Below are 24,473 nucleotides of genomic sequence, written 5' to 3'. Positions count from 1 at the left end.
ACAATTGTAGAGCTTTGGTGAGACCACTCCTAGAATATTATGTACATTTTGGTCACATTATTTAAAGCAGGATATACTTACATTAGTGTTAGTACAATGAAGGTTCACTAGATCGATCCCGGGGATGACAGGGTGGTTCTATGATGGAGGCTATCATGTATCTCTACTGTCCACCCAAATACCATCAAAATCTTCTCAACGAGATCAGATGTCATTGAGCAGCACATGGATGAGGAATTATGAATTTCAAAGTCTGAGGTACAATACTTTCATGAATTTTAAAATAAATTTAATGTTAACTATATTTTAAAATATCAGCAAAATGAAAGAAAAAGGTCAAGGACAGAAAGGTTTCTCAGATTATAGTTAATTTAATGTTCAAATATTCATCACAAATACTTTGTACAGATATATAAGGAATAGAAGTACAAAAGACAGCAAATGCTTACTTTCAAAGTCTGAGGAACACTGGTTTCATGAATTTTTAAATTAATGTTCACGCAGAGTTTTAAATATCGGCAAAACAATTGACAAACTAGCTCTTCACTTCCTCCAAAATACTTGCAAAATGCACATTTTTCAATTCTTTATTTTTAAATATGATTAAGAACAATAATCAAAAGACAACTTTCAGAAGGAAAGTGGCAGTCATAAAGTTGGCCCTCCAGTTAAATAAATAATCACGTATTTAACACAAGTGGGTAACAGCTTAACCACAAATAATCTAATTAACCCCAGCACTGGAACTTCAATAAAGTTTACATAATTCTCTGTGTAGAAACTCTTTTATCTATTCATGCAATCTTTAAGCGTTGGCCAAATGAACCTTTATCTCTCAATTTGGGGTCTGCTCAACATTAGTTACAAAGGTGATGGAGAAGAAACAATCTGCAGCATATCGAATTATTAAGGGAAAGGTATGACAAATGGCAGCACTTGCAAAGATGAACTCAAACATTCAAGACAGTCATAGATAAATGCTGCGTGCACAAATATTGGTTTAAGGTGCTTTTATATCATAATTCCATGCTCCTTTATGTAACTGGTTCTGTTGTTGTACCTCATTAACTGGTTTGGTCTCATGCGCATTGTATGCAAAATTTTATGTAGATTCTGAAGTAGAAAATATTGCACTCTGTAAAGTTGCCAACCAGATACATTGCATAATTTACATCAAACTAAAATTGGTGCAACTGAGTTTTAAGTTTGCCAGTTTGGAACTGGTAGTACTTGGAAGGACTGCATATGCATAAGTTAAGGATTCCCATCATAGCAGATTGTAACGATGAAAACTGCTCCATTAATCTGTTTCCATATTCCATCTTCTTCTGCTGATTGGGAAAATCCCCTGTTCGATTTATGGGTATCTTTTGCATTTAGAATATTTACAACTGAGCGGGGATCATTATTTCGCTGATCTTTGCTCCCCCTTCCCCATGAGAGCACTGAAGATTCTAAACGTGCACAGTGATAGGTATAACTTAGTCACAGGGTAAGTCTTCAGCCAGCAGCATAACTGCTTAAGAAGGAATAAAACATGGGGAGCTTCATCCGCTGTTGGTCCTTACGACACCAGGCTATCACAGTGCCGTCGCTGTTTGCTGTGTAGAGATGATGGCCATCACAGGAGAACGTGAGACTGTAGGATACAAGAGAGAATGTAACCATTAAAATCAAAAGCATGTTATCAAAAATGTGCCAGTGTTTAATTAAGCTAATCTTTGACATGAGGGCTGGCATGGTGGCACAGTGGTTAGTACTGCTGTCTTACAGCAGCAGGACCTGGATTCAATTCCAGCCTTGGGTGACTGTGTGGAGTTTGCACATTTCCTTTGTGTCTGCGTAGGTTTCCTCCGGGTGCTCCAGTTTCCTCCCACACTCCAAAGATGTGCAGTTTAAGTTGACTGACCATGCTAAATTGCCTGTTAGTGTCAAGGGATTATTAGGATAAATAGGTAGTGTTACAGGGATAGGTCCTAGGTGGGATTGTTGTCGGTGCAGACTTGACAGGTTGAATGGCCTCCTCCTGCACTAGAGGGATTCTTGAATTCTTTGCTAATGATTTTCCCTCTCCTGAAGAATAGTGACTGCTGTAGTCTGTTTCCACAAATACTTGACTGTTCTCCTATAATTTTAGTTTGGGGGTTACACTTGCACTTTATTTAAGCAGCAAGTTTTTAATTATGATTTTGTGTTACAACAGTCAGGATCTGTCAAGAACTAAAAAGGGTTCCCTGGAGGAAGGAGGCTCAAACCGCATAGTTTTGACTGCACAGCTCTTAACTTCAGTTTACAAACTTAGTTTAGAAAGTATTCAAACACTTAGACTGAGTATTTTTTTAAACCCACTGGACTTCAACGTAAATGTTAGGCAATGTTAACTAACTCAGCAATTATGCCTTTCCTGTATTGGCTTCTTGGCTAAGAACAAGCATCAGATCAAGCCTAAGATGGGGTGCAATGCTACATTTTGTCAGCTTGGATCTTGTTTGTCTCCCTTGTGGGAGATGAATTGGATTCAACTGGATTTTGAATTTGGTTTTTGGAGCAAGCAAGGAATGGCGGTCCATTCTGAGCATTAGCTTCTAACTTTAAGAATGGAGCCAGAAGGTCAGATTCAAACACCACTCGAAACACTAGTGCATACAATCTAGGCTAGTATTTCAAAGCTATGCTGAAGGAGGACTGCAGCATCAAAGATGAATGGAAATGATTCCACGGCACAATTTAAAGGGAAGTCGAGTTCTGGTCAATATTTGCCTTCATTAAAACCAACTATTTAATTATCACATTGACGTTTATGGGAGCTTGCTGCTTGAAAATTGGCTGCCACTATTTCTACATTACAATACAGACCACACTTCAAAAGGACTTTATCAGGTGGAAGGTACGTTTCAGTATACTGAAATCATGAAAAGGTGTTATATAAATGCAAGTTCATTATTTCTTTTTAAAGAGTAGGGAATCCCCTTCATATCCTGAGTGTTTAAGTTTCTAGTGGCTAGGAAACCAATCTGAGCTTGTGTGTATCCAGGCATTGCACAGCCATCTCATGGCACATACAGACAGTAAGAAGTCTCACAACATCAGGTTAAAGTCCACAGGTTTACTTGATGGCTTGTGGCTTTCAGAGTGCTGCTCCTTCATCAGATGAAGGAACACCACTCTGAAAGCTTGTGGCTTGTGCTACCAAATAGACCTATTGGACTTTAACCTGGTGTTGAGAGACTTTTTACTGTGCTTAGCCCAGTCCAATACCAGCATCTCCATATCATATACAGACAGGCAGATGCCATACAATGGAAGCGAGATTCAGCCTGGTACCCAAACAGTGGCTATCATTCTCAGATTGGTAACTGCACCTGTATTTGTTGGTGAATTCAGAGAGATTCAAATAAGGGAAAAATAAAGCTGGAGATTGAACTAAGATGTATACTTGGCCAGGGTATACTTCACCCTGACCTAGTCTACATTTCTGACAACGAGCTGGAAGCAAGTCATCTACATGTTTATTTGTATTGCAGGGGTATTGGAGAGATTTGTGAAAATTGGAGAGGAGATCAGGAAGCCACATTGTGAGAGGATTCATAATTATGTCCGTAATTTCCTGCCTCAGAACAAAAGGCATTGAATGGAAGTCACATTGGGACCGAGGAGGAAGAACTAAAAGATCAATCACATCAAGCCACTTTGATGTGGTTGAGGAGTGGTATTAGAGAAGGGTTTATGGCCACACTCCACTCTGTGCTGAGATGGAAGAATGAAGAAATGAGGAGATAAAAGTGAAAAGGAAACAGCAAATATTCACTGCAAAAACAAGAAATTAAATGCAACAAATGCTGATATGGAAACTTTTTGTCAGCACAGAAATTGTGTGGTGCTAAGTCTGCATTTTGTCTTAGATTTTATACACATTCGTCGTAAGTTCAGCTGCTTAATTTTCCGACTGTTCTGGGTGAGTGGCTGAAAACAACCAAAACTAATCCAACAGTCAGTGATCACCAGACTTTACTTCCCCTATTGCTATTTGCCAATTTGATTGGTTTTTAAGCAACAGCAATTGCTTCTCTATAGCTTGTCCAATACAATATCCAAAGGTGCTTCACAGCAGCATTATCAAATAAAATTTGACACCAAGCCACATAAGGAAATATTAGTGCCAAAAGCTTGGTCAAAGGAGTAGATTTTAAGACGCATCTTAAAGGGAGAAAGAAGCTATGAAGGGGGTGGGGGAGGAATTCCAGACTTTAGGGCCTTAGCTGCTGAATGCACAGATGCCAATGATGGACAATAGACACAGCATACATGGACAACATTAGCATTGAATCAGGTACCACCCAAGCTTCACAACACAGATCAATGTGTCCATGAGAAGGACTTAACCAGTTTTAATTTTTCACCCTGTGCAGTATTTTTGCTCAATCTTACCTGACAATCGGCCGATTTGACTTGGGGAAGGTAATTTCCCGAACAGGTTTCAGATCCCATGTACTCCACAGCCTGAATGACACGAAATGTTTTAAGTTAGTCGGTTAACTTGACAGTAAACAATTTCCCACACACGAGAGAAAAGAAATTCAGTGGGTCCATGGATAAATGAATTTGAAGCATTAAAGCTGTTTTAATACTGAACTAAAGGATATGTGATTGTCAATGAAGCAAGGTTAATGTACAAATATTAATGTGCTTGTATCAAATCTCTCCATATACTATTATAGCAATAATGCTAACCTATTTGACCAACGTTAAACAAAAAATTATTGCATCTTGTAACAAAGACAAAGTAATACTAAGAGGCTTTAATCTTCATGTGGACTGGACCAGACCATTAAATTGGCACAGGCGGTCTGGAAGATGAGTTTGTGGAATCCTTTCATGAGTCTCCTTATCAAAGTGCTGAACCAAATAGGGAGAAAAGCTAGTTTAGATCAATTTTGCAACGAGACAGGGTTATAATGAAAGGCCAATAAGGAAATAATGATCATATTACAATTGAATTGTAAATTAAAATAAATACAAGTGGAAAATGACATACTCCAACTGAAAACCAGAATCTTGAACTTAAACAAAGTCAATTACATAGGTATGAGAAGACACCTGGCTACAACTGATTGAGAAAATAGACTAACTTATGGCAATAAATGAACAGTGGGTAATATTTAAAGAAACAATTCAAAATGTTCAACAAAAGTATATTTCACTGAAAAAGCCCAGCATGGACAATCCACCCGTGGCTTACTAAGGATGTTAAGGATAGTGTTAGATCAAAAGAAGAGGTTTATTATAGAATAATAGCACCCCTATGGTGCAGGAGGCCATTTGGCCCGTTGAGCCTCCACTGACAATAATCCCACCCAGGCCTTATGCCTGTAACCCCATGTATTTACCCAGCTAATCTCTCTAATCTACGCATCCTGGGACACTAAGGGTCAATTTAGCATGGCCTGCACATCTTTGAACTGTCAGGAAACCCGAGCATCCAGAGGAAACCCGTGTAGACATGGGGAGAATGTACAAACTCGACACAGACAGTGACCCAAGCCGAGAATTGAACCCAGGTCCCTGGAGCTCTAAGGCAGCAGCACTAACCATTGTGCCACCATGCTGTCTGTTGCTAAGATTAGTAAAATCCAAGCATTGGGAGTGTGTCTTAGCACAGGGCCACTAAGAAGTTGACAAGGGGAAAGAAAATAGGATATGAGAGTAAATATAGAAAAAACAGATTGTAAAAGCTTTTAAAAGTATTCAAAGCACATCTTTGTACACTTTGTATAGAAGAAACTAGCTAAAGTAAATGTTTGTCATTTAGGAGCAAAATCAGGAGCATTATCATGGGGAATGAGAAAATATCAGAGACACTGCACAATTGTTTGGTATCTGTCTTCACAGTAGAAGACATATTACATCCTGGAACGAGAAGGTAACCAAGGGCTAGAGTGGAAATGTAGGTAGTTAATATCAGCAGAGGAAAAGGACTGGGGAAACTCAAGGGACTAAAATCCAACAAACCCCAGGACCAGTGGTCCACATCCTTGCATGCTTGAAGAGATAGCTGCAGGAGGTACTGAGTGCTCAGGCTAGGATATTCCAAAATTCCCAAGATTCTGCAGACTGGAAATTGGCAAATGTAGTACAAGAAAGAAAGAAAAAACAGGGAATACCAGACACATATATAAATAAAAGCAAATTACTGTGTATGCTGAAATATGAAACAAAAACAGAAAATGCTGCAAAATCTCAGCAGATCTCACAGCATCTGTGGAAAGCAAATAGAACCAACATTTCCAGTTTAGGTGACTCCATCAGAGTTAAAGAGAACTGCAAATAGGATGAGAGTTGTAATATTGTGGGGAGTGGAGCGTTAAGGGCTAGATTGAGGGCCAGCGATAGGTAGAAGCTAGGGGGGAAGATTGACAAAACTGTCGTGGACAGAAAAATAGAGAATGTAAATGGTGATCATGGCTAAGAAGGGTGCTGATAGTATGGATTATGAGATCAGCATGCATTAATGATAGAACAAAGGTTTCCCTCCAAGTCACTCACCATCCTGACTTGGAAATATATCACTGTTCCTTCACTGTGGCTGGGTCAATACCCTGGAACTCACTCCCTAACAGCACTGAGTGTACCTATACCACATAGACTGCAATAGTTCAAAAAAAGAAGCTTACCAGTACCTTCTTAAGGGCAATTAGGGATGGGCAATAAGTGCTGGCCTAGCCAGCAATGCCCACAACCCATAAATGAATTGTAAAAAAACTACTTCAGTCTCAGCTGGACTATTGCATCTAGTTGCGGGCACTGCACATTAAAGGATGCAGAGAAGATTCACAAGAGGGGTGAGGAAATTCAGTTACGTAGATAGATTGGAAGTAGTTGAAGCTATTTTCCTTATAAAAGAGGAGGTTGAGGGAGGAGAGATTTAATGGAAATCTTCAGAGTCTTGAGGGGTTTGGACATATTGTATGGGGAGAAAATATTCCCATTAGTGGAAGGATTGAAACCAGGGGTCTCTGATTTAAACGAGCTGGCAAAACAAGGAATGGCAACACGATAAAAGCATTTTTAGAAGTGAGTGGTTAGGATGTGGAATGCAATGTCTGAGAGTGTGCTGGAGGCAGATTCAATCATGGGTTTCAAAAGATAATTGATCATAATCTGAAGAGAAAAAAATCTTGCAGGACTTTGGGGAAAAGACAGGCAAGTAGCTATCGGTGAAATGCTCTAGCCGAGCGCTTGCACAGATATGATGTGTTACATGGTCTCCTTCTCTGCTGTACCCATTCTATGCTGCCTTAGCCACCTGATAAGAACATAGGAATTAGGAGCGCAAGTAGGCAATTCAGCCCTTCAAGCCCGTTCTGCCATTCTATATGATCATGGCTGATCTCCATCTCATCCTAACTCCACTTCCCTGCCTTTTCCCCATAGCCCCTTATCCTGTGTTTGATCAAACAATTATCTCTTTCTTGAACCCACTGATTGATTCTGCATCCACTGCACTCTGGGGCAATGAGTTCCAAAGATTCACAACCCTCTGTGAGAAGTAACTTCCCTTATCTCTGTCTTGAACCTCCCCCCTCTTACTCTACAACTATGACCTCTTGTCCTAGACTGTTCTAGAAGAGGGAATGTATTTTAACATTTACTTTATCAATGCCTTTGAGTATTTTATATACCTCAATCATAGAACATAGAACATAGAACACTACAGCACAAACAGGCCCTTCGGCCCACAAGTTGCGCCGACCACATCACCTACCAACCTACAGACCTATCTATAACCCTCAATCTCATTAAACCCCATATACTCATCCAGAAGTCTTTTAAAAGACCCCAGCGAGTTCGCCTCCACCACCACTGACGGCAGCCGATTCCATTCACTCACCACCCTCTGAGTGAAAAACTTACCCCTAACATCACTTCTGAACCTCCCTCCCCGCACCTTAAATCTGTGTCCTCTCGTAGCGACCATTTCAAACCGGGGAAATAACCTCTGAGAGTCCACCCTATCTATTCCTCTCAACATTTTGTAAACTTCTATCAGGTCGCCTCTCAACCTTCGTCTCTCCAGGGAAAAGAGTCCCAGCTCCCTCAGCCTAACTTCATAAGGCATGCCTCCCAGTCCAGGCAACATCCTTGTAAATCTCCTCTGCACCCTTTCAATAGCTTCTACATCTTTCCTATAGTGAGGCGACCAGAACTGCGCACAATACTCCAAATGAGGCCTGACAAGGGTCTTATAAAGTTCCAGCATTACCTCCCGACTCCTAAACTCAATCCCTCGATTAATGAAGGCCAGTACACCATACGCCTTCTTGACCACCTCCTCCACCTGCGAGGCCGATTTAAGAGTCCTGTGGACCCGGACCCCAAGATCCTTCTGCTCCTCAACACTACTCAGACTTCTGCCCTTAATAGTGTACTCGTTCATCCCGTTGGTTCTGCCAAAATGGACGACAACACATTTATCCGCGTTGAAGTCCATCTGCCACTTCTCCGCCCAGTCCTGCATCCTATCTATGTCCTGCTGCAACTTTTGCCATCCTTCCAGATCATCCACAACACCACCGACCTTCGTGTCATCAGCGAACTTACTTACCCATCCCTCCACTTCCTCATCCAGGTCATTTATGAAAATGACAAACAACAAGGGTCCCAGAACAGATCCTTGAGGCACTCCGCTGGTGACTGACCTCCATTCAGAAAAAGCCCCATCCACAACCACTCTCTGCCTTCTGCAGGCAAGCCAGTTCTGGATCCACAAGGCCAAAGGCCCTTGGATCCCATGCCCTCTCACCTTCTCAAGAAGTCTTGCATGGGGGACCTTATCAAACGCCTTGCTGAAGTCCATGTACACTACGTCCACGGCACTTCCTTCGTCAATGTGTTCAGTCACATTATCGAAGAACTCAACTAGGCTTGTAAGGCACGACCTGCCCTTGACAAATCCATGCTGACTATTCCTGATCATGTCAAACCTCTCCAAATGTTCGTAAATCTTGTCCCTCAGAAGCCTCTCCATCAGCTTACCAACCACTGAGGTCAGACTCACCGGTCGGTAATTTCCCGGGCTATCTCTGTTCCCTTTCTTAAAAATAGGAACTACATCCGCAATCCTCCAATCCTCTGGAACCTCTCCCGTCTCCATTGACGACGCAAAGATCATCGCCAGGGGCTCTGCAATCTCTTCCCTCGCCTCCCACAGTATCCTGGGGTACATCCCATCTGGTCCCGGCGACTTATCTACCTTGATAGAATTCAAAAGTTCTAACACATCCTCCTCCTTAATATTCACGTACTCAATCCTTTCCATCTGCTGCAAATCCATAACAAAATCTCCCAGATCGGCTTCCACCGTGAATACTGAGGCGAAGTACTCGTTAAGCACCTCCGCCATTTCTTCTGGTTCCACACAAACCTTTCCCCCCTCACCTTTTATCGGTCCTATCCCTTCTCTTCTTATCCTTTTACCTTTCACATATTTATAGAAGGCCTTGGGATTCTCCTTAATCTTACTCGCCAAGGTCTTCTCATGACCCCTTCTGGCTCTCCTAATTTCCCTTTTAAGTTCCCTCCTACAGTCCTTATACTCCTCAAGATCTTTAACATCTCCTAATTCCCTGAACCTCTTGTACACCTTCCTTTTCTTCCTGACTAGGTTCAACACATCCTTTGTGCACCACGGTTCCCTCGACCCACCAAAACCCCCTCGTCTCATCGGAACGTTGTCATTCAGAGCTCCAGACACACATTCCTTGAATATCTGCCACCTTCCTTCGGTACTTTTCCCTAAGAACGCCTCCTTCCAGTTTATTTGTCCAAGTAACTTCCTGACTTCTTCGTATCTCCCCTTACCCCAGACAAACACCTTCCTAGCCTGCCTGATCCTATCTCGTTCCAACGCAATTGTGAAGGAGATAGAATTATGGTCACCATATCCAAGATGCTCTCCTACCGAAAGATCCATCACCTGCCCTGGTTCATTCGCCAGTACCAGGTCAAGTACAGCCTCTCCCCTCGTAGGCTTGTCCACATACTGCGTCAGGAAACCCTCCTGAACACACCTAACAAACTCCTCCCCATCTATACCCCTTACCCTAGGGATATTCCAGTCGATGTTTGGGAAATTGAAGTCTCCCATCACGACAACTCTGTTATTAAAACATCTCTCCAGAATCTGTTTCCCTATTTGCACTTCAACTTCCCTGTCACTATTGGGCGGCCTATAGATTACACCCAGCAAAGTTTTTGACCCTTTGCTGTTCCTAACTTCCACCCACAGAGATTCTGTAGACAATCCCTCCACGACATCCTCTTTCTCTGTAGCCATGACACTATCCCTGATCAACAGTGCCACGCCACCACCCCTTCTGCCACCCTCCCTGTCCTTCCTGAAGCACCTGAAGCCTGGCACCTGAAGTACCCAGTCCTGTCCCTGAGACATCCAAGTCTCCGTAATGGCCACCACATCACAATCCCAAACAGCTATCCACGCCCTAAGCTCATCTACCTTATTCACTATACTCCTTGCATTAAAATATATACACTTCAGCCCCTCAGTCTGGGCATTTCCCATCTCCACCACCTGTCTAACCTCCCTCGCATACTGCCTGCGGTCCTCCCCTACCTGGGAGCGAACCTCCTCTGTCCCAGTTTCCCCAACACAGTTCCCTCCCCCCATCCTTTCTAGTTTAAAGTCCCCCCGGTAGCCTTAGCCAGTCTTCCCGCCAAGATACTAGTCCCCCTGGTATTTAAGTGCCACCCGTCCCTACTATAGAGGTCCCACCTACCCCTAAAGAGGTCCCAGTGATCTAGGAACCGAAATCCCTGCCCTCTACACCAGTCCCTCAGCCACGCATTCACCCTCCACCTCATTTCATTTCTTCCCTCATTCTCCCTTGGCACAGGCAGCAATCCTGAGATTACTACCTTCGCTTTTCTCTTCCTCAGCTGCCTACCCAGTTCCCTATAGTCCTTTTTCACAAGTGCCTCCCTCTTCTTACCTACATCAGTAGTACCTATATGTACTACTCAAACCCACCTCATTATTCTCTAGTGAGGACAAATCCAAGCTACTCAACTGCTCCTCATATGGTGACCCCTTCAAACGTGGAATCCATCCACTGAACTGAGCTACCTCCACTACCACAGTATTCCTAGTGAAAGAAGGTGACTAAAACTGAACACAATACTCCAAATGTGGTCTCACCAAACAACTACTTTTATACTCTAGACCCTTTGCAATAAATGCCAAGATTTCATTTGCCTTCCTTATAATACAATGCACCTGCATACCCACTTTGAGACTCATGCACAAGGACACCCCGATACCTCTGCACAGATGCCTTTTGAATCAGTTTCCAATTTAAATAGTAATTCACCCTTTTATTATGATGGCCAAAATGGATAATCTTGCATTTATCCACAGTAAACGCCATCTGTCAGGTTCTGGTCCATTCCCCTGGCCTGTCAATGTCCACTTGTAAACTTTTTATCTCATCACAGCTTTCTCACCTATTTTCACGTCATCAGCAAATTTTGCTATGTTACACTCTGTCCCTCCTTGTAGATCATTGATATTGATTGTAAACAGTTGTGGTCCAAGAACTAAATGCTGCCAGATTCCACTAGTTACAGATTGCTCAATCCAGAATCCAAGCCACTACTCTACCCCAAACCCCATGGGATCTTCCTTTCTGGATCAGTCTCTTGTGTGGTACCATATCAAATGCCTTCTGGAAATCCAGGTAGATCACATCCACAGGATCCCCATGATCTACCTTGCTGCTTAAATCCTCAAAGAACTGTAGCAGGTTTGTCAAACAACACTTGCCCTTCACAAAATCGTGCTGACACTGGTGAATTGAGCTTTGCTTTTCCAGATGATCAGTTACCTTCTCCTTAATGATTGACTCTACCAACTTTCCCACCACAAAAATCAAACTGACTGGTCTATAGTTTGCCACTTTTTGCCTCTTCTTTCTTGAATAAGGGTGTCACATTAGCATGTTTGCAGTCCACCGGTACCTTTCCAAAATCCAGGGAATTTTGGAATATCATAACTAATGCATCCATTACCAACTATCTTCTACACTTTGCACCACATTAAGTTCTTACTTAAAATTGTGGTTGCTTTCCTAAAAATTGTGACTTTAAGTGAAACAATCTAAAAGGAACCACAGATCCCCTTCAGACAGCTCTCGCCTGGAAAATAATGCATGGATTAAAATATTGTAGCACACATATGCAGCACTGTACATTCCTAGCTGAAAGAACTTCAAAATCAAACACATCACTAAATACAGAAGTAGTACAACATATGATACAATTAAATTGTTTTACAAAAAGTATAATATTGATCTCAGCACAGTGCCACAGACTTCATCTAGTGGCAGAAGCTGGTCAGTGCAGTCAGCAGCTGAAGTCTCAGAACTAGCTGCACAGATCAACACCTGCCACTAGATGTAGCCCAGGACTTCAGTACGAGTTCAGAGCAAAGCCAGGAATGAAGCCAGCAGAGGAGCTAGAAGCCAGGAGCTGCTGAAGAACAGGCCCCAGTGGGGCAATCTTAACTTCACAACCCACCAATCAAAGGAAAGGGCTGGCCAGTAGGTTTGAGCCCAATTTCTTGCCTCGTGATCTTACCAGGCTTGGTTTTCCAGCAAGATCAGTTTCACGTCAAGGAAGGGTGATCTCAATATTTAAATCCATTTAAATGTGGATTTAGGAATATAGGAATTTAGAATGGAAATAGTTTACAGGAAGAAGCTAGATCACTGATAAATTACAAAAATATCCTGCAATATTCATTTAGGTGGAGTAAATTTTGTTAATAGTTTCTGCCTAACTCTTGACATTGTATTTTCATATAGAAATCGATGCACATATATAACTAACTCAATGAGCAAGAATATTACCTACCTTACTACACCATTTTCTAGTCCTCCAGCAATAACGTTGACAGATACACCTTCAGGTTGATTGGAAAAAGCTACAGAGCAGATTATTTCTCGACAATGCACATGGCCACTAAGATCTCCATTTACAGTCCACAGCCTTAGGTCACTGCCACCACCAACTGAAACAAGAGAGTAATTTTTTTGGGCAATCCATGTTCCAGAGGACAAACTGCTGTGTTAATTGTTACCACAAAATTTACAAAAGCTGAAGTAACTCATGGGAGAAACAATGTGCTTCAACCTAGAGTCAAATTGATGATTCTTGCCTTGGTTTTATTCTGTAATTTATTGAAAGTGTCCTCTCTCCCTTATTACAGCCAGTTTCAGGGTCACCTCTGCACTATCCCAGCAATGAGCTATAGTCATCACCATTATGACATTCTTACTGTATAAGCTTTGCGAGTCATCGGAGTAAAGGGGTTGACAGGAAGGAATTGGAAAGGAGAATCGCACCAGGATAATCTCTAGAACCTTTCGGTAACTGATTGGAATGGATCACAGTTAATCTGGGTTCAGGCCACACAATATTCCTCTCTGTCAAATAAAAACCAAAGTGGCCATAATCTGACTAACAGGGAAGAACCTGTTCTGCTTACCCGAATCACAAACTGTTGCACTATCACCAGTTGTCTCACTTGTAGAAACTGCTGTCACTGGACTTTTATGTCCTGTTAAACTCTGAACGTAGCACAATCTGCAGGACAAAGAAAACACAGATTGGAATTCTCAACAGCTGTACTACAACACATTTCACCACGTTCAAATAAAGTCACAATAGTAGGCATTTCAAAGTTTTGCATTAAAACTGTGGCAAATTATGCCCACCTATCACACAGAAGACTAGGAATCAATTTCCTTACAGGGAGAGCATATTATGAAGTATTGCATAGAGCTCTGGTCATTGCATTATAAAGGATGTGATCGCACAAAGATTTACAAGAATGTTGCCAGAAATGGAGAATTCTAACTCTGAGAAAATATTGGATAGGCCAAGGTATTCTTCCTTTGAACAGAAACGGTTGCGTGAAGATTTAATTGAGAAATGTAAAATTATAAGGGGCTTAGACAGGAAGGAGCTATTTTCAATAGCAGAGAAATTAAGAATTGGGGGCATACATTTAAAGTAATTGGCAGAAGGATCAGAGGGGAGATGAGAATTTTTTATCCAGTGAGTGATGTGGGTCTGGAACTCTGTCTGAAAGGCAGCAGAGACAGAAATCCTCAATGTATTTTTAAATATGCATTGCACTTGATGTACTATAATCTACAGAGATACAAAAATGAGAAAGTGGGATTAAGCTGAATAGATTCAGTTACAAAGAGCAGAATATGCTCCTCTCGTGCCATACATTTTCCAAACATCTATACAGACACAAAATATTTGGGAGTACAAATGCAAACTGGAAACTGTTGATGGATGTCAACAAAATAGTTATAAATTAAGTACTTTATTTATTTATATATTAAAAACATCATAGGGTCACAATGTATCAAAGCAGCTGTAAGTGGTGCTTTGCCCATAACATTACTTGACAGGGCCACCAAGACAAAATAAGGAACTAACCTCTGAAAAAACAGTGAATACAGCTTACACCCATGTAAAATTACACACACTCAAATAATAGCTGCAGGATGTTCAACTCCCAAAATGTAATTCAAAAGCCAGTTAAGGATGAATTAAAAAGCACCTGTGATCAGCCATGATCTGTGGCTTCAAATTCATTTTATGTTGCAACCAGCAATATAATCTTCCATTTGAAGGAACTCACACTCCACTGAGGCAAAGTGCAAAACCAAGACTGTCACCCCTGCCCAACCCACCGTCGACATAAAATCCAAGCATTGTAATTCACAATTTGGCTCAGGCTCACATCACACCAACTCTTAGGTGAAAGAAAAATAAGATCAAGACAATTCCGCTGTGGGTGAGGGAGGTTAAGTATGCGCAGAGGGACCCCATCTGCCAAGACAAATTCAGTAACCATTTGATTTCATAGAATGAAAAATCTTACAGCAGAAACGCTCTCTTGCCACTGACCCAACAAAACCCCCTCTTCTCTCATTCTGGCTGTTACTGCCCCACTCTCTGCTTAACAAATTAGCACCAAAATGACCAACCAGAGTTCTCCCCTCGCCTCCCTCCATTCTTTCTTTTCTTGCTACTTTTCCCCTCCTAATTGTTTCTCCAAATCATCCTTCCTCTCCTATTTCCAATCTCCCCCCTCTCTGGTATCACTCCACTTTTCTTCTCAAACCTCCCTTCTCACTACCTCCCCTCCATTAAAATTTATCTTCCTGTGAGGCAGCACTTGTTCTTCATTCACTTTCTCTCACTTCTTAAGGACTGCATTGTTACCTCACAATGCCCCAGATATCCAGGTTCAATTCCTCGGGTCATTCTCCCCGAGTCTGCATGGGTTTCCTTTAGGTGGTCTCATGTACTCCAAAGATACGCGGGTTAGTTGGATTTGCCCCGATAAAAATTGTCTCTTAATGTCTGTGGGACTAGCTAGGATAAATACGTGGGATTACGGGGATAGAGCCTGGGTGGGATTGTCATTGATGCAGGCTCAATGGGCTGAATGGCCTCCTCCTGCACCATGGGGGTTCTATGATTCTATGCCTCCGATTGTCAACTCTGCAGCTCAACTCAGTAGCAAAGTATTCATTCGTACAGTGCGTCACAACATTCATCTTCAAGAATGCCAATTAAATATACAATTTGTCTCCAAGTGCTTTTGTCTGGAGCCAAATAAATGGCTTTTAACTTCTGATCCCATTTCTGCTGTTTCCATTGACAAATGAATGAATGGACTTGGTTTTGATAGTCAGCAACCCCCTAACCTTATACAGGACATCTGGACAGATGATTGGGTGGGATATTAATGACTCGACACAAGCAACTAATAGAGCAACATATCCCAGATCCTGCAGCTCTAATCCAATCTTGTGTCAGGCCCCATTGTATCTATCCCTTAAGATACTCTCTCAGGTATTGATTCTTTTGGAAATTTAACAAGAGGCAACATCTTTCTTCTTAACTATAACTTGATTGGATGATAATGATTTGGGTGCACACCAAGGTTAATGTACCTCTATAGCATGTACATTTGTCTACTTCACTTATTGATTTGGTGGAGCAGTTTAAAGAATTTTTTACCTGTTCAAATCCCATATAATGCAGGACCCATCCTTGCTGACACTGATCAAAATGCTGTATGGTTTGCAGACACACAGGCTGGTTACTTCTGCAGTATGCCCATATAGGTGGACCTTTGCTTCCACTTCAATTTCTGAAGACTAAGGAATAGAAATACAATCAGTTGTCAGTGTTCCATCCCCCACTGAAAACATGTACCTTCCTTATGTCTGTTAACAGTATAGAGTTCAGTAAAGAAAGACCTAGATTTATCTTTCATAGCCTTAGGATGTCCTAAAGTCCTTCACAGTCCATGAAATAATTTTGAAGTGTAGTCATTATTGTAATGTAGGAAATGCACAGCCAATGTCCACACACTAATTTCCCACAAACAGCAATGATAAACAACTGGATAATCTTTCTTAGTGGTTTTGAGAGAGGGATATTGGCAAGGGCTCCCCTGCTCTTCTTTGGTTAATGCAATGGGATCTTAAACATCCTCTCCAAGAGAGACCATGGTGTAATATATCATCTGAAAGATGGCACCCGAGTGCAACATTCCCATGATACCGCATTGAGAATGTCAGCCTAGATTATGTGATCAAATGTCTGAAGCAGGGCTTAAACTCTCAAATTTCTGACTTAATTGTGTCTTTGAAGTAATTAAACATTCCAAGGTGTTTTTGCTAGGCCCCAGTAGTGGAATAATTAAAATCGGAAATGTTCAAGAGGCTTGTATTAGATTGGCACAGTTATCTCAGGAGGATTGTGGAACTGGAAACAATGACACAGTTAGGGAGAGGTAGGCCGCTGAGGGATTTGAAAACAAGGATGAGAATTTTGAAGTTGAGGCTATGTTTAATCAGGAGCCAGTATAGTTCAGTGAGCACAGGAAATAAACAGGATTTAATGCAAATTAGAGCATGGGCAGCAGAGTTTATGATGATTTCAAGTTTACAGGACAGAATATGGAAAACTTCACTAGAATAATCAGGTCTAAAGGTAACAAAGATATGGCAGAGTGTTTCAGCAGCAGATAAGCTGAGGGAGGAGCAGTCAGGTAATGCTATGGAAGTGGAAGTAGACGATCAGGGCGGTGTAGTGGATACATGGTTGATTTTAGGGTCAAACATGACACCAAAGTTGTGAACAATCTGATTCAGTTTCAGACAGTTACCAGGAAGAAATGGAGTCATTAAATAGGGGAGCTGTGGTTGGTGGCGGGAACAGAAGACAATGGCTTTGGGTTATCCTAATAATTAATTTGAGGAAATTTCTGCTTATATAGTATTGCATGCTGGACAAGAGATAGTGGATGGGTCAAGAGGATGATGGTGAGGTTAAAGTTCGATATTGGCAGCATACAATGTGGAAACTGATGTGGTTTCAATGATGCTGTAGATGAGAAATAGGAAGAGATTAAGGGGGATCCTTGTGCTACTCCAGAAATAACCTTGTGACAACAAGAGGAGAAGCTATTGTAGTTGACGCTCGGGGTACAATTTGATAAATAAGAATCAAACCAGGTGAGTGCAGTCCTACCCTGCTGGATGACAGTGGAGACGATGGTGTCAAAGAATGTAAACAGGTCCAGTGGGATAAGGAGAAATCAATTACCTTTGTCATAGTCACATAGGACATAACTGATAACTTTGGTAAGAGGTCTTTGGATATTGTGCCAGTGTGGATATCTGACTGAAGAGATTCAAACATGAAGTTCTGTGAAATGTGGAAACGAATGTCAAAGCAAGTAGATTAGAGATGAGGCAGTAGTTTCCAAGGACAGGTGGGGTCAAGCGTTGATTTTTTTTGAGGAGAGCAATGTTGCTGGCAGATTTGAATGAGAGGGAGAGAGAATCTGACAAGATAGAACTATGTACATCAATATCAGGTAACATGGGGCCAGGAATTTAGTGGGAATGAGATTAAGAGAGCAGGTGGTGGGTCTCAGGGACAAGATGAACTCAGAGGCTTGGGCGACGTAGGCAAGAGGTTAGAGAAAGAAACAAGTTCAGGGCCAGGGCAGGAGAGAAACTTAAAGAAAGTTTGTTGTTGTGAACTGGGGCAAGGGAGGCGAGTAGCAGAGGCTGCCAATTGGATGTTCTGAATCTTAATGACAAAGAAATACATGAGTTTTTAGCACTTGTTGGATTTGAGGGCAGAGGTGATCAGTTTAAGGAGATTGTTTACAGTAGAGAAAAGCAGCAAGGGAAGGGGCTCACCTTTGCATCCAAGGATGATCCTTGAATAATCAGTTTTTCCAGGTAAGGGCAGGACCGCATAATACTTTTAAGTGATCCAGTCAGATCTGATAGTAATGGCTAAACAGGTTTTCCACCATATGCATTCCAGTTTGCATCCTTTGGACTTAAGACAGTGAGCGCAGGTGAGGACTGCACTGGGGGGAGCAGGTGAGAAGGGGAGGAGTGGTTTTACTGTAGATGATTATATCAAAGGTAATGAGAGCGTGGCTGAGCAGATCAGTAGCTTCAGAAGTGTTGTGGTGAATGGACAGTTGGATTTTTTTTGGAAATTGAAAGTGAATTGGGGAGAATTTCTTCAGCAGCAGACACAGAAGGTGGAACAAACAGGATGTGGGTGGAGTGCTAAACAAGAAACAATGATGGCCTCAATTGTGGGAAAAGTAAGCCAACTCAAAACACATTTATAGCCCTTATCATCTTGCTTTCACTACAATGTTTTGCGACAGTCATTAATTCTTAACCATATCGTGCGGCACGGTAACACAGTGGTTAGCACTGCTGCTTCACAGCTCCAGAGTCCTGGGTTCAATTCCCAGCTCGGGTCACTGTCTGTGTGGAGTTTGCACATTTTCCTGGTGTCTGTGTGGGTTTCCTCCGGGTACTCCGATCTCCTCCCACAGTCCAAAGATGTGCGGGTTAGGTTGATTGGCCATGCTAAGAAATTGCCCCTTAGTGTCCAGGGATGTGTAGGTTAGAGGGATTAGTGGGTATAATATGTAGGGATATGGGGGTAGGGTCTGGGTGCGATTGTGTTTGGTGCAGACTTGATGGGCCGAAGGGCCTCTTTCTGCACTGTAGGGTACTATGATCTATATCATTTGATCAATAAACTGGATGATGGAGACCCAGCAGAAGGTCCCATTATCTTAACCTCATTCTTGGGTATGCTAGTTTCCATGGTGACACAACTGTCTTGCCTGGCCTTCAGTTCCCCTCATCTCCTTCCTCTGTATGGCAATGAATAGTGAGTGTATTTACTCAGGTTCTTAAGGCTATTGAGCCACCATTCCCAGCGCCACCTTTGGCCAAGAATCCATACTTCATAACTAAAGATTTATTTTAAAATTAGTAAAGCATTTTAATATTAACTCTACTAGTATAATGCCCCTAGTCCCTACTTCAACCTCACCTGTGATTGATACTATCAGAGGTTACATGAGCCGGTGTAGCCATGCTTTTAGTCATGAACATGGGTTGGAGTGTTCACATGCAGGAAGAGGTTAAAGTAGGATACAAGTAGACGGAATTTGGTGGAGAAAAGAGATACAAATCTAGACAGAAGTTTAAATTCCTAACATGCACAGAAGCTGTGGGAGGAAAGTAGTTAAGAAAACTCAGTGAGAAAACTGGCATGATACTTGCATAGGTGGTAAAGAACCAGTTTTTAAATGAGAAGTGAGAGAGGTGAAGTGCCAGAGGAGTCAAGGGGTAGACCAAGATGAGACCTGGTGATAAGAGCCACACAAGAGCTTTGACAGCACAGGCAATGGAAATGGTGAAAGGTATAGCCAGCAGGGGCGATTTCAGTTAGGAGAACACTGCCAACACCTCTCACGATGTGGAGATATCAGCGTTGGACTGGGATAAACACAGTAAGAAGTCTGACAAAACCAGGTTGTCACAGTAAGAAGTCTGACAACACCACAAATTCGCCTGACAAAGGGGCAAACCCCGAAAGCTTGCGAGTTTACTATCAAATAAATCGGTTGGACTTAAACCTGGTGTTGTCACACTTCTTACTGTGAACACCCCTCAGCCAGGTTTCTGTCAGAGCTGTGACATTGATGTGATTTATCCACAATAAGCCCTTGGACTTTGTTTATAAGTGAATGGACATTCCAGAGGGAGATAGGAAGAAGCGCAGGAATAATTGCTATGCTGGCAGAGTGCACAGAGTTAAGTAGGTAGAGGAGATGACTGGCAAGATTAATCCCCAACTGGTGAACTGGGCATGAAGATCAGGGGGAGGGTAGGTTGGTGTACATGGATCCCTCAGAGATTGCTAAGAAAGGCACAGACAGAAGCTGAAGATTTATCTCAGAGCAAGTCAAGTTGGGGAGAGAGTAGGAAGATCAAGGATTACAGAAGGGTTGGTAGGGATTTGGAAGAGCGGAATACCGTACAGGGAGAAATGAAAAGAGGCATGACAACAGGGCAGATGGATTTTGGAGGGGTAAAGATAAAAAACTCAAGCAGAAGTAATAGCAACAGAGCCATGGCTAATAGTACTCTGATTTGAATTAAATCCAAACAGAAAGTGAAAATCTTTGGGTCAAATTTTCAATCAATTGCAGTAACAATAATTACTTGAAGTAGACCATTGAGAATTCCTAATAATTAAAGACACATAGCTGTGTTAAACCAATTAATAGTATTAAAACTTCAATGCTGTTTGATACACATACTGTGCTGCTGGTAAATCTGTTTGAGTATGCAGTAACCACACATGCTCATATACACACACACACATACATACACAGGTTTGATACACGTACCATACTGCTGGTAAATCTGTTTGAGTATGCAGTAACTACGCCGCACTTGCTGCCAGTAAAGAGCTGACAACTATCAGGCACCCATGCACAACTTGTAACCTGAAAAGAAGTCATTGATTGGATAATTTATAACTTGCTTCAACAAGAGGCTAATCCTTAGATATTGCTCTTTAACATATTTTGATTACAACTTTCAAAGAAATGAAAAATTTTCAATTAATGATGTGCACATGTCTTTATTCAATATTTTAACAATTGATTAGACAGATTTACAATGATTGTGTGAAAATCCATGTCAACACTTGCATGGCAGTCATGCAATGTGACATTGGTATACTGAGTGATACAGATTGTGGAAAGGAAATGTTTGGTATCATTGTGCATGTAGAAGTTCATAATGATGCCACACAGATGGGGGCCATTTGATCTACTGTCCCTGGTTATTATTGATTCTGCTGCAATCACCCTTTTGGTCAATGCATTCTAGATCACAACAATCCATTGCATGAAAAGAATTCTTATCTCTCTTCTGTTTTTTTAATCAATTATCTTAAAACCTGTGTCCCCTGGTTACTAACCTTACTATGTAAACTCATTTACTCTATCAAAACACTCGGTAATTTCAAACACCTCCATCATATTTCTCTTAACTCTACTCCAAGGAGAGCAATCCCAACATCTTTACTTTCTCCACATAACTGAAACTGAATATTACTGAGAGACATATTGCCAAACTTTTGATCTTGCACTCGCCAGAACGAAGAAAATCAATTTTAAAATGAAAAAATTTATATTACAGAAGAAAAAGTTACCAAATGTTCAGCAAGTGGACTCTGGCTGAAGAGTTGCCATAGAGAATGGAATGGAGACTACAGGCTCCCCAGAATCCTCAGTGATTCAAAACAGGCACCAGGCTTGAACAAATAACTGAAGTCCCTCTTCCCTGGTATTTTTCCAGTAAATTCTCTCCAAAGCCTTGACATCCTGCCTAAGGCACGGTGCCCAGAATTGCTCACAATACTCAGCTGAGGCCTAACTCAATGATTTATTAAGGTTTACATTAACTTGCTTAAGTTGATTCTGAAGGAAGAAAGATTCTGAAGACAGTGGTACGGGGGTATGAAGAAAAGCCACTGCTGTAAATGCTCTGAATGTATAGGTGAGAGAGAAACCAAGCATTCAACATTAGTTTAAAAATGCAATTTATCCAAATAGGGAGCTTGCTTAAAAATTGATTCTATATCAAGAAAGGAATCAATTTACTATAAGTTTTTTGCTTAATTTTATTACAGGTGATGAAAAAGCAAAAATGAGAAAAGAAAATGTTGCACATTGCTAATTAAAATAAGCTGAAAGAAGCTAAGAAAATAGAAGATGGATTTTAAGGAATAGACTACATACCTCGTGTAAGGGAGAGCATTGAACAAAGTTGATGGGGGGCTCACTTTGTTTGCTTTTCAGTCTTAGCATATTATCAGCATAACCCCAACTCAAAATGGCAGACCACTGGATGTCTGTACTGTGCATACTCCGTACACCTAACAACAAACATTACATCAGACCTGAAAAAGTACATCTAGCAGATAAAACTGAACACAGGCTTTTTTCTATAGCAGAGAAGTTTGTGGTGCTGACCTGATGGAAGTTTTAATATTATGAAAGGGTTTGATAGGGTAGACACAGAGATGATGTTTTCATGGGGTAGTGGCAGTGGGGGTGAAGCAGGTGGAAAAGATCAAAACTAGGAGCTATAAATCCAATAGAGAATTCACCAGAAACTTCATTCAGATAGTGATTATAATACAGAACTCACATACATAATACAGAGTAGTTGAGGAGAAAAACTTAGATTCATTTAAGGGAAGCTAGAGAAGTGCATGAGGAAGAAAGGAATAAAAATAAATAATAGAAGAGGTTTGAGTATTATATAAACATCAGTCTGGAAGACTTGGACCGAATGGATGTACAGCACAGAAACAGATCAGTGTAGTTTTTGCACAGTGAAGGAAAGCTATAATTCTATTCTCTACCTTGCTCTTTGCTGTATATCATCATGAGACAAAATTTCCTTGACAGACCGCAAATGGCTCTGGTTGGCAATGCTAACAGCGATCCAAATTGTTCTCCATGAGGTTGACTGAAGCAAACCACAGGATCTGGTGCACTGGGGGAACCCACATAGTCGCCCCACTTCAGCCCTTGAATCCAGGGCAAAGGACTCTAAGACACAAGGCACAACATGAGATGTTTAAAATGGATCAAAAGAAGAATTCCTTGTAAGTTAACAATGCTACACTATTAGTAATCATCAAGCCTGCAAATTGTTTAATGATAAGTTAGTTACATTGCGACAAGCTTTTAGATTGGCAAATTATCAGCAATTATTTAATATGAACACAGGACTTAAACAAAGTTAAATGACTAACATAAAAAAAACTAATAAAAATGTAACTGAAACAGCAAGTAATTAGGAAAATATATCAGGTGACTTCACAGAATTAAAAGACTGGTTGTGCAATTATATTCTTTTAAAGAGATTGACTGCAATTTCTAATGAGAAGTAGATAGTAATTATATATTCACATATAACAGATAAAATCAACAGGCAGGAAATACCAGCCAGGCCATTAAGCCTATTCCATAAGAAAGTCTGAAGTTAGATAAATGTGAAAACTGAAGCAAACAGGGGGTAAAATATTTACCGGGTAGATGACCTCCTTGGCATGCTCTCTACTCTCTCTGAAAGCAAACTGCACAAGGAGACCCATAGCTGCAGGCAGCTCCCCCTCCATTGACAGTCTAGGCCCGTGCCTGCTTGGATGAGTAGCTGTAAAGAGCTGTCGAGGAGTCTGACCATAGGTCTTGATCATCGTTTCCAGGGCTCGTCTTTGCACTGGGTCTTCAACGGCAGATACATCCATGCCAAAGTATGTCTATCACCAAAATATGAATTAAGATCATTGTAAAATCAATTAAATATTTATTCCCATGTTTACTGCTCTAAAACTAAAATGGAGCAGTTCCATGAGGGAATACCACTAACAGAAGAAAACGTAATTTATCGTACTGTTGATGTCCCAATATACACCATATCACAAGTACAACCGGCTGTATGCTGCTGGATCAGGATAGCTCAACTCTAGCCAGCTGCCCACCAGAGAAGGAAGACCAGAATTCATCCTAAGGCATGTCTAATGTTAAATGTTCAGTTGGATTCAGGGCAAGTGGAGATCTCCAAATACTAATGGAAGCTGGTTGGATATGAAATGGTTACTGATCTGAAACAAGAGGCAGGTTAGGAGGGACAATGAGCAAAGTTGTAAGGAGTGTGTCAAGTGGGAAGATGATTGAGCTGCTGGGATCTTCCCGAGGACGTAGGGGTCCCTCGCTGATGCCACAGCCTGTCATTAAACTGGAGGTAGCCTCCCGGCAGCATGCCAGGGAACCACTGATACCTTCTGTCACTCACAATAGACCAGATGTTCTGAGATGTGAGGCTTTAGTTATGGCAGCCAGCTACCATGTGCAGGGAATCCCCTATTCACGGAGATGGCCTGACACCAATGGCCATGCTGGTTTCCCCCCACCCAATAATTCATTTTCCTAATGCTGC

The 24,473-nt window shown here is 41.5% G+C and overlaps 1 protein-coding gene across 3 annotated transcripts in view; it reads right to left on the bottom strand.

The window, feature by feature from the left end:
* Positions 1–350: 350 nt before the first annotated feature.
* lyst (lysosomal trafficking regulator) overlaps positions 351–24,473 on the bottom strand; it is a 285,139-nt gene continuing 261,016 nt past the window's right edge. For all 3 annotated transcript variants that reach the window (XM_080191874.1, XM_080191876.1, XM_080191875.1), the window contains 9 exons: positions 23,563–23,793; positions 22,891–23,080; positions 22,262–22,398; positions 20,861–20,959; positions 16,123–16,262; positions 13,559–13,656; positions 12,925–13,081; positions 4,429–4,500; positions 351–1,639 (listed from right to left, as the gene is read on the bottom strand). In XM_080191874.1, the coding sequence (XP_080048000.1) occupies positions 1,501–1,639; positions 4,429–4,500; positions 12,925–13,081; positions 13,559–13,656; positions 16,123–16,262; positions 20,861–20,959; positions 22,262–22,398; positions 22,891–23,080; positions 23,563–23,793 (1,263 nt within the window). In that variant the 3' untranslated portion in view covers positions 351–1,500. The remainder of the gene's footprint in view (positions 1,640–4,428; positions 4,501–12,924; positions 13,082–13,558; positions 13,657–16,122; positions 16,263–20,860; positions 20,960–22,261; positions 22,399–22,890; positions 23,081–23,562; positions 23,794–24,473) is intronic.

The sequence above is a fragment of the Carcharhinus amblyrhynchos genome, chromosome 7 (assembly GCF_965287045.1).
Source record: "Carcharhinus amblyrhynchos chromosome 7, sCarAmb.v2.hapA, whole genome shotgun sequence".
NCBI classification, from domain to species: Eukaryota; Metazoa; Chordata; class Chondrichthyes; order Carcharhiniformes; family Carcharhinidae; genus Carcharhinus; species Carcharhinus amblyrhynchos.
This window is presented reverse-complemented; position numbering and strand designations above follow the sequence as displayed.